The 17,019-nt window shown below is 31.6% G+C and overlaps 1 protein-coding gene across 2 annotated transcripts; it reads right to left on the reverse strand.

Annotated features, from left to right (window-relative positions):
- Positions 1-430: 430 nt before the first annotated feature.
- Positions 431-16,784, reverse strand: LOC140665717 (uncharacterized). 2 transcript variants are annotated; one of them, XM_072892167.1, is made up of 4 exons: positions 16,781-16,784; positions 15,361-15,427; positions 7,900-8,017; positions 431-7,623 (listed from the first exon to the last, which is right to left on the reverse strand). In XM_072892167.1, exons 2-4 carry the CDS (start codon positions 15,421-15,423, stop codon positions 2,747-2,749), a joined length of 5,058 nt encoding a protein of 1,685 aa, XP_072748268.1. In that variant the 5' UTR covers positions 15,424-15,427; positions 16,781-16,784; the 3' UTR covers positions 431-2,746. The 2 variants fall into 2 exon arrangements, with proteins under 2 accessions (XP_072748268.1, XP_072748267.1); XM_072892166.1 differs by having other exon boundaries at positions 432-8,017.
- Positions 16,785-17,019: the final 235 nt, after the last annotated feature.

The raw sequence follows: 17,019 nt of genomic DNA on the forward strand, positions 1-17,019 counted from the left end.
CGAGGACAGCAGCCGTTATGTCGAACGTAGACAGCCTAGGAATAGTGAAAATCCATGTCAGACGGTTCAGATAGCGCAATAAAATTCAATAGCTTTAGTCTGATTCGCAAAACTCAGGATAGACCAAGATAGATCTTGGATATATGAATGTAATGTGTACATTCTTTTTACTTACCGTCGGCAAAGTCTCGATAAAATAGCGACGCTACGCTGAAAACATGCATTCCTTACAAATCATTCTGTAAAAATGTAAAAATGTTGTTCCATAAGATATAAGGAAGGCTTGTGAAATAGAAAAGGTTAAATAACCATTGTCCATGTGAAACAAAAAAGTTTTTAAATAATACATTTATTTATATAAAAGTTATGAAATGCTTATATTTTTTGTAAGGAAAAATTTTATTTTCTTATATAATCATTTTTATTTTTGAACAAATTACATTAATCATGTATTATATCTACTTATTAACACATTCTCTCTCTTTCTCTCTTTCTCTCTCTCTCTGTCTCTTTCTCGTTCAATTACAATCTAATACAAATTAATGATCACATTATTAATCAGTTCAAAATATCATACGAGTTTGTGTGTTAAATGAAAAATGTACATTCTTTTTCTAAAATATAATCCCCTTCCTATTAAATATACATATATACTAAACAATTAAACAAAAGAATATACTTCAAATATAACTTACTTGTTTTGCATTTTTTATACAATTTTTTAATAGTACTTACTTTGACTTAAAAAAAAAAAAAATATATATATATATATATTATAGAAATAATTGTATATTAATATCGTATTAAACCTTCGACATAAATATAGAATAGACTGCTGATGACAGTGGAAGGAGGGGCCGCACACGTAGAATAATTAAGTTCGTCATTATGTTATTTTTTTTTTTTGAAAAAAAATTTAATTTGCAGATAGAATTATAAGATGCTGACGTTTTCTGATAATGAAATATGATGTTTTATCTTTAATACATCGATATACAAAAACAACTGCTGATGACAATAGAGGGGGTAGCTGCATGTGTAGAGTGAGAGACAGATATAATATGAGGTCATGGATAGATTGCAGTCTATCCTGGTCTAGCCTCATATTATCTGTCTTTCAGTATGCGTACGGCTATCCCCACCATTGCCATCAGCATTTCATTCTTACACATCGATGTATTAAACGCATAAAACATCAGCATCTTACAATTCCATATGCAAATTAGATGTTCTTGCAAAAAAAAGAATAACATGACAAACTTAATTAATTACTATATAATAGTTTAAAATACACTAGTTTTAAAAGATCGACAATACCCTGTTTGCGCTTAATATACTAAGCAGCTTAACCAGAAATCTTACAAAATTGACAAAACGTTTTTTGTATTTAATATAGTATTAAATTTATGCTTTATTAAAAATCTTTTTATAAGTATCTTCGTAATTTTTGCAATTATATTAGTTTTTTTCTTTAGTAGAGAACGAATCAGTACAAAAATGAAAAATTTTTTGAAAATTTCAAACCACATATATCGATAATAAAGAAAGATTTATAATATAATAGAGAAAAAACACTAACGACTTAATAATTTTTTTATTAAATTAATCGTATAGCTAAGTGGTTACAAGTATTAACTTTTTATGTATTTTTCAAAGCAAAGATCAGAAGTATAAAGAAGATAGATATTAGAATTAAGTTTACAATAAACATATAAAAGAGAAACGTTTTAAAAAATTGATTAATATACAAATTTTCTAAATTTTTACTGATTTTTAATATATTTACTGATTTTATATATATTTTTCCTAGGATACAAAAATAACATTATTAATAAGCTAAAAAAGTAATTTGAAATGTAACAATATATACAGTTCAAACAGAAATCTTCTATTCAAGTATTAAGATGTGAAAATTAATTTTATTCTTTTTAATAAACACTTAATAAGTACAATAAAATCTTGTTAATTTTAGCCTCATGGAGAGAAAAGAGCAGATAAATGTTGGAAAAAAAGTTGAGAATACACTTCTTCCCCTCCTTTATCCTCCATAACATGAAGTTTTCCAAGTATTTAGGCAAATGCAGATATGCGTACAAAGCTTACGCGCGCATATACACACACACACACACACACATTAAATTATGATACTATTTTAATAAGTTTGTAAATTTCTATCGTAATCAATGTAATATATGAGAGTTTAACTATATATATATATATATATATATAGGTATGTAAAAGCAGTTTATTCAGGAGTACAAATGTTTTTAGATATAAATATATAAAAACATTTAATCCGAAGACATCGTACTCAGTCCCGTACAAATATACAATAATGTCTTAATTATACGCATACGCATTCGTGTAATAATTTTTAGTTTTACTTTATTATCAGTCTAATCTAATAATATAATAATAATGTTATAGATATAGTATTGTAAAGATATTCGTTCTTATATGTATGAAATAAAACTAACGCAGCTAATAAATCTATACGTTTAATACTGGTTAAGGAATCATTCGTATATAACGAATAAATTAATTCCCTTCGTGTCATTCAATTATTTTTCCATAAAAATCTATAGAATCACCAAAAAAAACCGAAACAATAATTTTATTACTAATATTACTATTATACTATTTAACTGTTACTTATTTATAAATATTTTTATATTTAACATAATTAATGTTATTAACTGCATTGTCAGAATTTGAACTTTTATGAAAAATAAGAAACTTGCTTAGACTATAGATCTTTCAATCCACACTCCATAGATAAGTTTTCCATAATCTTCGCGAAAGACTTCACTCTCAATTTACCAATTTTCTCATTCTGTTTTTCGTGATCAAGCATAACTGTATCTTCGGTTTTATGTTGATCCAAACTATTTTTAACATTGTCATCTTCATCATCTACAGTAATAATTTCAGGAGTTGTGCTCTTTTTCTTATCATCCGTTTTTTCTATATTCTTAGAGTTCGAGATATGTACATAACGAGTATGAGAGATTTTCAAATGACTTTTATACCTGTTTTCGTCAGTAAATACACATGGGCATAATAAACATTTTATCAGAGTGATTGCCTGAGTTGATTGATTCAATTGTATATCAATCTTACGTGGAATCATATCATTTTGAACAGATTCCGCATGGGCATATCTCAGATGGGCGTGAAAGAATACCAAAGATGGATACTCTAATGGACATAAAGGACACATGTAACTAGAATTACAATTGTTGTAACTACTCATTGGTTCAGACTTCTGATTTGTAATTTCATTGTTTTTCCAGGTTTGTGATACGACTACGGTTTGGAGTGGTCCAGCTGATTGAATCATAGAGACTTTCAAGTTATTAGTAGATTTATTTGATGATATTAAGTTGGTTTTAAATTCATTGATCAATCCAGATTTTAAGGAAGATGTATTTTGAAGATCATTAGTCAATTCAGTGGATAGAGGAATTGAAGTTTTAACTTTAGAACTGTTAGCATTAAGTTTATTATTTACTGCAACAGCCATAGTATGCAATGTTGCAATGTTAATATTCCATTTAGGATCAATCCTATATTTTCTAAGAGATGGTATCTCAGAAGTTTTCCGCCCAATTTTATTATCTTGCGGAAGTATGGTTTTGATTTGATTTGACAGTTCAAGTGCATTAGTTTTATCTTGTACCTCATTTTTATCTAAAATATTTTTTGACATTTTATCGTGAAGAATTTGCATTGAGTTAGTTTCAAATGTTGCTGCTACTGTTGTTACTGATGTTGATGTTGGAATTCCTGCTTCTGAGATTGATGCTGTAGTTACTGCTGCTGATGTTGATGCTGTAGTTGCTGCTGCTGATGTTGATGCTGTAGTTGCTGCTGATGTTGATGCTGTAGTTCCTGCTGCTGATGTTGATGTTGTAAGTGCTATTACTGATGTTAATGTTGTAGTAGTTGCTGCTAATGTTGATGTTCTATTTGCTGCTGCTACTGATGTTGATGTTTTAGTTGCCGATGCTGATGCTAATGTTGATATTAATGTTACTGCTGATGTTGATGCTTGATCAGTTTCAACCAATTGCTGAACAGACTGTTTCTGAATGTCGTCATCTTGAATAGTGGAAAGTGTAGGTCTTGACGCAGTGCGTTTGGCAAACAAATCGTCATTATGGGTTTTGATAATATGTGTCTGAATAGCATTAATAGAGACAAATTTCATGTCGCAAAACAAGCAGTTATATCTGTCTTTTACTGTATTATGTTTATTAGATTTTTCTATATTATGTTCATTAGATTTAAATTGATGTTTCATTACTTCACTTGCAGTACTCGAAGATAATGTCTGTTCAGAATTTTTACTGTCATCCGCGTTATCGCTCATAATATTTTTAAAATGAAAATGTCTCTTGTGACATACCAATGAAATAGCCGTTTCCAGAACTTCGCCGCAAATGTCGCACACATATCCGTTATAAATATCACGACAAATGTGAGTTAACTTTCTATGTTGATAAAACAGATCACGCGTTCTAAATTGCCTCTTGCATCTATCGCAACTAAATTTGCCATCATTAGAGTAAAATGCTGTGTGCTTTGTAATATCATCAGCATCTATACATTTTAGGTGACAAATCTGGCAAGTATATTCATTGGGCGACTGTTCAATTTCATTGTATTGATTTGTAGAACAATTTCTAACCTGTTCTTGGATCTCTGATGCGTAATTAAATTGGCTCCTTTCTTCAAATTCTTTTGCAGTCTCAGTCAAAATGTCTTCATTCATATGAACATGCATATTATGCGAATGAAAATGCGACTCGTGATTAAATCCCTCGTTACATATGTCGCAAATATAATTATAGGATTTACGCTTATTTTCTGAATAATGTGTAAGTTTATTGTGATGATTCAACATGTACATTCCTTGAAAATTTTGTGCACAGAGTGAACATGTGAATGTATGATTCTTGTAATAATACATCTTGTGTTCCATAAAACGATCTTGTGTCTCAAATACCAAATTACATACATTACACATCGCGGTCTGAATACCTGAGTTCGTTTGACTCACGCGAGAATCATGCGTGAGTGTGTCAAGTATTTGTTGGGCATGCAGATGCAATATATGAGGTCGAAGTTCATATTTTTTAATAAAACCTTGGTTACAAAACACGCAATGGAAATTGTAATTTTTTGAGATCTGTGGTACATGTGCCGCAGTAATATGCGTCTGTAAAAGACGTTTTGAACTGAATCCAGTGCCACATATTGGACAAGTATCAGTAGTATAGTTAAAAGTGCGCATGTGTTGCTGCAAATTTTTATCGCTGTGAAACTGTTTCCCACATATATCACAGGGATAAATGCTAATTTTTGATTTCATAGCATCCGATTGCACATTCGCAACATCTTGGTTACTAATTGTAAAGTTAACATTTTCTAAAAGCTTTTCAGAGTTTGATGATTCGTTAATAATTCCAATTTCCTTTGTAACTAAATTATTATTAATAGAAGATTTTTGTTTATTTTCATTAATTGTCAGTTTTTTTTCAACTTCTTCATTAACTGTTGGATCTTCTTCATTAATTAACGATATACAATGTTTATTCGTCGTTTCTACAGAATTCTTAGTTGAGCATTCATTAGAATGAGTTTTTTCATCATCTATAACCATAGGTCCATTAACATTCTTGTTGCACTGTACCTTAAGAATAATTTTCGGCAATGTTTCGTTTATCTTCTTCGTGGAATCTTTTCGTTTCCCTGTCATTTCTTCCTGCATACAAACACTTTGATGTATCATCAAATTGGACCGTGTTAGAAATGCTGTACCACAGTAAAGACATTTATAATTATTTTTTATCAAACTGCACTTTATTTCAATATCTACTGAACATCGATCCTTTTCTTTCTGAACATACTTTAAACAATGAAGACTTAAATGTCGTTTCAATTCTACAGAGTTTGATAATAATGCATAACAAACGCAACATTGATTTTGTTTAGATAAATGTTCACTCAAGTAATGTTGAAGTAGTTTATGTTTCCGTTTGTACCGTGCGTCGCATATACTTGACATGTACACTATATGAGACGACTTAATGTGCATATATTTGTCTAATTGTGAAGAGAAACTCTTCTTACAAACTTTACACAAGAAGGAACTTTCATTGCATTTCTCAATGTCCGATACTGTCTTCACTTTTGTAATATCTACAGCTGGAACAGTTGTTAAACGTTTTAGAGAAACTTCTAACTTTTTCAGTTTTACCATTTTATTTTGTATAACATTTTCTTGAAATAACATAGACTTGCATTGAGGAAGGAGAGAGATGTTTTGCTTAAATGTGGTTTTAGGAGCAGGAATTTGATGACAATTTCTTAGCTTTTCGTCGCATCTTGTTAAGATAATTCTACAATCTTTACACTTAAAATGAACCATAGTGGTTTTCCAAAAATTGGAATCTATTCTATCTATATTAGTTACATTGTGTTCTGTTCCAGTACTATGTTCTGTATTAAGTTGAGGTTTTTTAGATATATCTTTACTATTTCTTCTCTTTCTTGAATTTGAAATTGTTTCCGCGGAAGATATAGATCTTAAAGATCGTAAACTATATGGCACTTCATTATAACATGAAACAATGTCATTCTTTTGATCTTTAACTTTATTTTCAATGATCGTATCAAATGGATCGTTTGGAAGATTTTTCAGAAAAGATTTCATTATTTCAACATCCGCATGTAATCTTACAAATGGCTTTTGGGCGTGATTTCTATCTTCCTCCAATGTAGAATGTACTGTTTGTTCTAAATTGCTTGAGTTTGCAGATGAAGAATCAACTTGTGCATTACACATTTCTGAAAACTTTGATTTAAAATTTTTTGCTGTTTTTTCATCGTGAACTAAAGCGGAGGAAATGCTATTTTTCATAATGTTAAATTTATTTAGACTGGAATTAATATCACGTTTTCTTTTGCAGAGCTCAAGATATTCCGTTAATGTTGGTTGCCGCAATTTTTTCGTAGGTGACATTCCATCACTGAATGATTCTTCAGTTTTTAAGTTCTCAGTCTTCGTTGCATCATCATCACTTCCAGATTTATTATTATTTATAAGAGTAATATTTCGGTTTTTTGGTTTAATGAGATTACTTAAACTTGGTGACTCTTCATGTGTCTCAGTCTTTAAAGTACCATTTTTACAAAAACTATTTCCATTCTTGGACTTCAGATTTTTGCGTTTAGTTATGTTATTGGAATATATTAATTCGCTATGCAAATGAAACAAGTGCGATTGTAGAAGTAGTTTCTCTTTAAAAGGACGGTTGCAAAAGTTACAATATACTCTTGATGTTTGACGATTAGATTTCCGATTGTAACAAATAATGGTATGTAAATTAAGTTTCTTACGTGTTACATAACGCATTTTACAATTTTTACATTGATAATTTCCAATATAACACTGTTTATGAACTTCACAATATCGAAAAGAAGAGAATTTTCTAAAGCATATATTGCATTTATTAAAATTTTTATTTTTCGATGATCTAGTTGTGCGTGTCTTTTTAGTTCCAGAATCTGATGTGATGTTTCGCAGTTTTTCTTTTTTTTCAAATTTTTCGATTGTTTCTGTAAATGAATTAATATTCTCATTTTTAGAAATTTGGAAATCAATAGAACGTTTTTGTTTCTTCTTGGACTGTGACAAGATATCGTGTACTTGTTCTGTTTTAACAGTCAATTTTTTACGTTTCAAATTGAAAGTTTTATCTGTACCATTTACATATGTAGAATGACTATTGGATATACATTTACGCTTTTTATTATTTATGGTTTTAGGCGGACTGTCGAGTAACGATGCTTCATCATGATTGATTATATTAGAACAATTTGTGCTTAACGTACCATTTTTCACATTAGGTAAATTTTTAACTAATGTATCCGTCGTATCAGTAGTTAGTGTATCAATAGGTTCATCCTTAATCTTCACAATCTTCACTCCATTTTGGATCTTCGTATCATGCTGAAAAATATGTAAGACTGGTTTAATTTTCTAATTTATTAAAAATTGTCTAATTGTTAAAATAAAAAATATAAAAAACTAGCCTTAAAATTATAGCTATTAAATAACAGAGCTAATTTTTAGCATCACAAAGGACTCTTACTGGGTAAAGAGTGACCCGAAAAACAGGCCAAAAATTGCCAGTTTCGTCACTATTTAAAAAATCAACTTGCCCTCTAAATGACCTTGACATATGTCCCGCCAAAGTCAAGATAACATCACTATTGAATAGCCCCTTACCAGACCTACAACTTTTGTCTGAAACATTTTTCGCCATCAGCCATAACCTCCAAGTAATTTGTGTGGAAAGATTAAAATGACCTACTCTCAGTTGGTGCATAATGACAACTTTGACCGCTCATATCTCAGCAATAAAAAGTGGGTTCAATTTGAAAATTTCAGAGGATTAATGTCTTATGATAAACTATCATTTAGCACCAAATTTAAGTCCAAATTCAAAAGTGACGAAACAAGCGATTTTTTTTAGCTCACTCTTTTAAAGTATCTTGTCTTCTTTATGTGTAAATAATCGATAGGATCTCATTAGTATATCTTCATAAATCGACTGATGCTTAGAATAACTAACAAGATTAACCAATAAGGTCTTAATGTTTAACTAACTAATTAGTAATATGAGCTATAGATTCCACTTAAAAAATTTACCTAATCGCTTTAGAAGTTTAGCTTGTCTTCGTTCAGTTAATATAAATGCACAAGCATTTTAAAATAAATATGTTGTCTTTCCATTAAATAAAGTTTAAGTTGAGCAACATATTTCAAAGAACTTGATCTAATTTAATATGAATTGTGGGCTATCCGCACGAGTGGCCTTTACTTGAACATAGTACAATTGGACATGTTGCAAAAGGGCACGGTTCAAATGGACACGAAATTTTAGACACCGTTCATTTGGATATCGTTTATTTGAATACGGAAAAAAATGCACGCTGTTTACTTAGATACCGTTCAGTTAGACACTGAAAACAAAAAGTCACAAACTCATGTGAAACTCTATAATTATAAACCTCATTTCGCATCCGAAGCACAGAGCGATATAGGTTGTAAGTCGTAACCCATGTGAAATAGTATAATTGTAGACCTCGTTTCGATATCCAAGTGAACGGTGTCCAAAATTTCGTATCTATTTAAACCATGTCTATTTGCAACGTGTCCAATTGTACTGGGTCCAAGTGCACCGCTCTCATGGAACTTCGATATAATACACTGCTTCTGACACATGCCACCCTCACCTTCAAATTCAAGGCCGTAGTGGCTGCGCACAAAGCTTGTAGTTTAGTATTCAAGTGCTTTTAATATCATCCAAGATATAAATTTATGTTCAAGATAATATTTTGTTATAGAATTTATGTAGTGTATCTCTATTTTTGCCATTACCTAGAACCAACGACATAGACATGAGAAGAGACTGGTCTTATGTGTGTCTATATGTGTGCGTGTGTGTGTGTGTGTTCAAATAAATGCTCTGACGTACTCACTTAATAAAATAAATCATCCCAATATATATATATATTAACACATGCACGTATATGGAATCAATCCCCACTACGTCTATGTCGTTGGTTCTAGATTATGTTGAAAGTAGAAATATTATACTAGATATTCTATAACAAAATATTATTTTGTGTATGAGTTCATATCTTAAATGGTATTATTATACATACATGTATGATCATATATACAGGGTGTCCGACAATTCGCGCAACACCCTTTAAGGGAAGATAGAGAGTATTATTCTGAACAGAAAAGTCCTGTATCATTTTGCGATTTTCTCAATATTTAAGAAAATATTAATTGTAAAAGATCAGCCAATAAAGTGCCGCGAGAAGCTCGCGGCGCGAAGACGCTTCCCACTGTCACTTGATACTAGGCCCGCGACGAAACAGTGGGAGCAGCACTTTGCGAGCGTGCATTATGTGTGTAATTCTTTCGGTTGTCATAGCAAAGCGCGCTCGCAAGGCGCTCCTCCCACTGCTTCGTCGCGGGCCTAGTATCAAGTGATAGTGGGAAGCATCTTCGCGCCGCGAGCTTCTCGCGGCACTTCATTGGCTGATCTTTTACAATTAATATTTTCTTAAATATTGAGAAAATCGCAAAATGATACAGGACTTTTCTGTTCAGAATAATACTCTCTACCTTCCCTTAAAGGGTTTTGCGCGAATTGTCGGACACCTTATATAATTACGAGTATATATGAGACTATGAGATGGCAAAATATCTCGAATACTATATAATTTTATAAAAAATTATTTCACATAAAAGTTGTATACTCTGTTCAAGGAGAGAATCCTTGCCTCAGACGAAAACTTGTCCATTTTGCGCAGAAACACCCTCCTTCACGTCGTCGCGAGTGACACTCGTTTGGACACAGAACAATTGGACACCACATAATTGGATACGCACAATTGGATATGCACTCTGCACGATTGGACACCTATTCTGCACAATTGGACATCGTTTATTTGCGTGCTACTCATTTGGACACCGAAAACGGAAAGTCGTAAACCTATGTGGAACCGTATAATTACGGATGTCATTACGCATTCGAAGCACAGGTCGATATGTGTCATCCCTCGCTTCGCGCGAAAAGTCGTAAACCCATGTGGAATCATATAATTACGTAATAATAACGTGTCCAATTATACAGAATGTGTGTCCAATAGTGCAGTGACCAATCGTGCCGTGTTCAAACGGGATACGCCTCGTCGTCGCTGCTCGTGCAGCGTATATGGAACTAATTATAAGTACGACCCCTACTTAGCCCACCTATGCGCAGACCGAAGATATTCTTCTGCTGAACAGAATATAGAATTTAAAAAGGTCTACTGTTTACTGACTTTAATAGTTTGATCTTGAGTAGTGTTGCTAAGGTCGGAACAAGGTTACTCTTTATTAGCCTTTCTTGAAACCTTTTCAGTATACTTAATTTTATCTGCTTTGAGTTAGCTGTTTCGAAGTTATCGAACTTTTTATGGTAAGATATAGATGAGTATAGATCAAACACTAAAACTGCTCATTATTTAGCTTTACGTAAAATCTTTTGTTCAAAGATTCAAGGTTTTACACAAGTCATAAGCTACAACATACGAAAAAAATCAGCAGATTTGCCTAGGAGTCAATTTCCATATGATTAGTGTGGAGTCCTTTATAGCAAACATGGAGTAATTGGAGTAATACTTTGATTAATTCTATTTGACGCAAATTAACGTGAACCACAATTACAAAGATTTCATTTAGTGACTTCAGATCGTGATTTTTCGACACATGTATGTCTTCACTAAAGTACGCATCGGTATGCATCTAAAAATCGAGCGATATTTGATAGCCCACATTGTTAAGAGTTGACAGGAGACACTATAGAGACATCTGTTGACTACAGATTTTGTTTTCTGCATATACCGACCAAAAGATGGATAGAAAAACGTTATAATTATGACATTCATAATTAAGAAGATAATTTTTTATAAAATATTAACAAATTTGCGCTTAATGTAAAATAAGTAGAGAAATAAATGTACAATGTAAATTGTCAGTATTCACATGGAGTCACTTTATTAAATGTTCAAAATGGTGTCCACGAGCTTCTAAACACATGTTAATGCGTTTGCGAAGATTGTTTTGGACATCAAATTTCACGTCTAATCTGCGACAGAATTTCCATTGTAATACTGACAACTGATTGTAAGAAATTACCTTCGCAATGCCGAACATGTTTGTAAACAAGGTTGAAATAAGAGTACATTAATAAATGTATCCTAAAATCAAATTAAAATCTTTCACAACTCCTTAACAGTACAAAAATAAAAAAAATGTTTCAAGTAAATGTTAATTTGATGAAAGCTACCTAAATATTTAAAAAAATGTACCCCATTTAATTAAAAAAATAAGGGTTACCTTTTTTTGTCCCCCTAAAAGTCCCCGTAAAAAATTTTCCTACGCGCCAAATAATCAGCCCCCATGTGCCATTTAATGTAAAAAAATTCAAGTCCATATCTCCAATAGTTTCGGAGAAAATAGCCTGGATCTTTGGCCTACCCTGTATACCTGAAAGGTATAGCAGTGCACCTAACGATAGATTATATTGATATGACAAGCAGAAATAATAATCCCCTCTTTCTTGTAATACAATGATATTTGTGCATGTACGAACATACATCAAAACATATGGACATACGGACATACATCAGAGTTCATTTTTTAATGTTGGCAACTATAACGACGAAGTGTGCTCATCACTCTTGTCATTAATTGGCCAGTTGAACACTAGGATCTTCTGAATAATCTATTACCAAATGCTGGTTACGAAGTATCGGTCGATATGTATGTTATCAAAATTTTTCCCTTTGTTGCCCTCACTTTGCATAAACTAACTCACCTAACCCTAACCTAATCTGATTCTAAGATCTATTAATAATATCTCCTATATTATTATTTTTAAAGCCAATAGTTATGAAAAATGCTAGAAATCGTAATATTCTAATCGCAATCTTAAAATAAAGACGAAAGAATGTTATTTGCTTTTTGAACACTCTTTCCATAACACTCGGAACACGAACTAAAGAAGAGAAGGACCGAGTAGACTCTAAGGTCTTAGCACAATATATACAGTAGCACAACTCTCTGTCGGCCTCAACCTTTGATCTTAGCGTAGATAAAAATGAACTGCACATGCGTGAGCGAAAGGATATGTAACCAATCACGACAGTGCCTTCTCTTCTGTCTTACTTTCTTGTTTATAGTTATCTTTCTCTTTCTATCTTATTGCGTATACTTTATACTGGGTGAGGCATCTAACATTAAAACACATATACTATATTTTTTACTTGTTTATTAATTTTAATTTAATTATTTGTCTATACATTAACTTTATCTACTTTAATATGAGTCAAAAAAAATAAAAAAGAAAGAGAAATTATCTTCAAAATTTAATAAAATATATACGTACGATTCCACATTAAATATAGGATGAAGCATCTATAAAAATATGTTTCTATATTACTTTTAAAAATGCAGAAATATTTTTAAAGTCTCATATGTATAGTGTATGGTGGCTATAATTTTAAAGTAACAAAAATTCATGATTCTATTTTTAAAAATGCTAATCAGCTTGTCATCTCAGAAAATAATACCATCTTGAGAAGAAATATTTCTTATTGTATTATATACTATATGTATGATCACAATTATTTTCAATCAAATTTTTTAAACAGTTCTTTTGATTTTTTGAAAAAATTTATGATTCTGTTTTTAAAAATGCCAATCAGCTTATCTCGGAAAATACAATCTTGAGAATATATATATATTACAAAGTTTATAACTTCTTCTATTACTTTCTTCCTTTATCACTTTATTATTTCACATTCGTAGTCGCTACTCTAATTTGCTCATGTATATACGCCTTACGTTAACATTTTATAGGATTGAGAAAGAAAAAAATAGAAAGAGAAACTAAGATAAAAGATCAATTGCTTGTGATTGGTTACATACCTCGCTCGCGCATGTGCAGCTCATTTTTATCCACGCCGAAATTACCAGAGTTGCGCTACTACAGGGTGTCCGGTAATAATCGCCTCACCGTTCATATACAAGTAAAGCAGGTCAAACTGAGTAGAAAAGTCCTCTACCATTTTTCGATTTTCGAAATAATTATCGAGAAATTAATTAACAAAGATTGACAAATCTGGGCGAGTACAAGCGCGCGGCGAGAAGGCCCATCCTACTGCTACGCGGTTACTAGGCACTCACTGAATGATTGGAGGAGCGGTCTACGATTGGAAATGGATGCGTATGAGTAGCGCGCCTAGTAACCGCGGTGGGACGTGTACCTTCTCGCCGCGCGCGTTTTACTCGCGCGGATTCGCCGATCTTTTTTAATTAATTTCTCGATATTATTTTGAAAATCGAAAAATGGTAGAGGACTTTTCTACTCAGTTTGACCTGCTCTACCTGTATATGAGCGGTGAGACGATTATTATCGGACACTCTGTACACTGTGGTCTTAGTTTGGGCAAGAGGAGACGTCATATTAAACATGCAGGAGAACTGCTTTTCCGTCATATTAAGTGTTTTTTATCTCACACATAGACACGTCTGTGATATTTCCATTACATAAACAACATGTAACCATAGTGGAGGAGATAACGCACACGAGCGAAAACTGTATATATACATGCGCTCACATGATAATTGAAGAACCAATATGGCGCACTCCTCTGCCGCGAACGTATTCCCCCGCTAGAGCTTGTTCTGTCCCCTTCTACCTTAGTCCGTGCTTGAAACGCATTGTATATCACCGGAGAGAGAAATATATAACTCTTCTCGAATATACTCCGCATTTATGCTATGATAGTAAAGTAGGAACCTACGTGACAGATTCTTAAGCAGTTTTCCACTATACCGACTATTGCAAACTTAACTATAAGCAAGCGCCGATGTTTTGTATGCAGCATTGATCGTTTACAAAAGATGAACACGTTCAACAGAACAAATTACTTAGTAGCAAGCGAACGTGATTGGCTCTTACTTTTAGACCAACAAACTAATGCTGTATGTTGATAAGACATTTTTATTAATTCTGTTGAACGCCGTGAATGATTACGTCGGTAAGAACAATCTGAGAATTAAACTCATACATCAATTACAGAAAATTACAATTCGACATTTACATAACCGTATTTTATACATGTAAAAATTGTTGCATATATTATCACAAATTAAGTATTATCTATGCAGTTTGTTGGCTATGATATACAATCTTCTTTGTAATAAATTTTAAAACTCATTTTTATCTTATGCATCAAAATTAATAAGATTTTCAATAGCTAAAATGTCACTTTCACATTTTAAAAACAATTATTATTTCTGAATGATTTTAAATATTAAAAAATTAGTATTAGTATTAGTTAGTGTTAGTATAAAAAAAACATTTTTTGTACAATAAAATTGAAAATGAAAAAAATGCAATATTATATGTATATGTTACATGAACACATATATATGCCATGTGAACAGTGTAATATAATTTAATAAGTGATTAAATACATACGTACAAATATTGGATTTCTTTAATTTCAAATATATGTCACAAATAATTAAATATTGAAACAAAGATTTTATTAAATCATGTAAGATTAAGTACTAATATTCAAAATATATTTATAATTAAAATATTTAATGTAAAATATAAATAAAACATTAAATACATGTACACAGCACATGTTAATAAAGAATCCAATTATAAAAATTCACTAGCTATTTATTTATGTATAAATTATAAAAGTACTTACTGATGAACTTGCACATATGAGTACAGCATCCAATACTCTCTCGTATAATAGAACTCTAGCCATATCACTTACTATTCCTACAACATGTCAAATTATATATATAGATTATTCAAACTTATCAAGCAGAAGCAATGTTAAGGAATATTTATGCAGGTAAATAATTTAGTTTTGAATTTAAAAACTCAATAAGTTGACACATTGGCTATCAATTAACGCATAAATATATTATATTAAAAGAGATTGTTTATCTATCTAATAATGTATTTGATAATAACACATATAATCAATCTAAGCATAAGATTATGAATGCACATTTTATATATAGAAATAATCTATTAAAATTTTAATGGTATACAAGCATGTGCTAATGTTATGTATCTAGTTTAATATAGTGCAAGATGTCAAATTATATATGCAATCTGATTAAATAAGAAATATCTGTTTATTTCCTCTATATAGAAATAGATTGTTCTTGAATTGTAAAATATATGCATTTTGTACAAGATATTGATAACAAATTGAAAGCAAAATAATAAAATTAATATAATAATCGGTATGTCTGCTGTGTGTGTATGTGTATGTGTATGTGTATGTGTATGTGTATGTGTATGTGTGTATGTGTGTATGTGTGTGTGTGTGTGTTGTGTGTGTGTGTGTTGTTGTGTGTGTGTGTTGTATACTATACCTGTATATAAATGGGCCGAGTTATTGAATAGAAGGAGTAGCACAGAAATATAGTATATTGATTTAAAACCATTAATATTACCCTACGATCACGTTTTTGTAACAAAATACAACATTATTTTGTCGGTATAGAGGCGTGAGTTATCACCGAACAATTCGAAAATGTTTAGTAAGTACGCGTTCGCGCACAATACTTGATCACACACTCGTCCAGCCACAACCGTTACATAAAATGGCGGCTGACTCTACTGACTACTGACGGCGAGGCTGACTCACGAATTACTGTCTACTGCGCATTACGCACTGCGCAGTTGACTCAGTCGGTTATATTGGATTGAGTTCGTTACCATCCGCAAAAGGAATGGATGTGTGTCAAGACGCATTTTTACACGTATTGTTTAGTGTTTAGACCAATAATTGTGTTTCGTTTCTCTCAAGAGGACCTAGAACATAGACATATTAAGTATAGAACGAGCGTTGAAGGAATAGAGATAAGGTTTTTGATGAACCCAGATTTAACGAGTTAAACTCCGGTTAAAATAAATAGTGGAATTGGGCCAAGAACCAAGAGGTAAAATCTCTCATATATATATAAATGGTTTTTTTTCTCGATATAACTCGAAAATTATTTAAAAAATTAAAAAATATTTTACATAAAAGTTTCATTATAAGGATATTCTAATTAATTATGTTAGTAAAATTTTGACAAAATTTTTGGAAAAAATTGATGTGAATGCAATGCTTGATATTGTATTGAAGAAAATATCTTACTTTATTGCGACGTATTCCACGTCAGCCCACGTCAGTCTGTCTAACGACTCTGTGACATCTTTACACTGGTACTGTTACGGAAGTTATGGTTACTGCTAAGGGTACAGGTTTTCATCTTCTTCGAGATTTGATGATGGAGTGCGCGGACTGGAATGCGATAGCGTCTTTTATACAGACGAAGTGTAGACGCGGGGTGCGGAGATG

The sequence above is a fragment of the Anoplolepis gracilipes genome, chromosome 5 (genome assembly GCF_047496725.1).
Source record: "Anoplolepis gracilipes chromosome 5, ASM4749672v1, whole genome shotgun sequence".
Classification (NCBI taxonomy): Eukaryota; Metazoa; Arthropoda; class Insecta; order Hymenoptera; family Formicidae; genus Anoplolepis; species Anoplolepis gracilipes.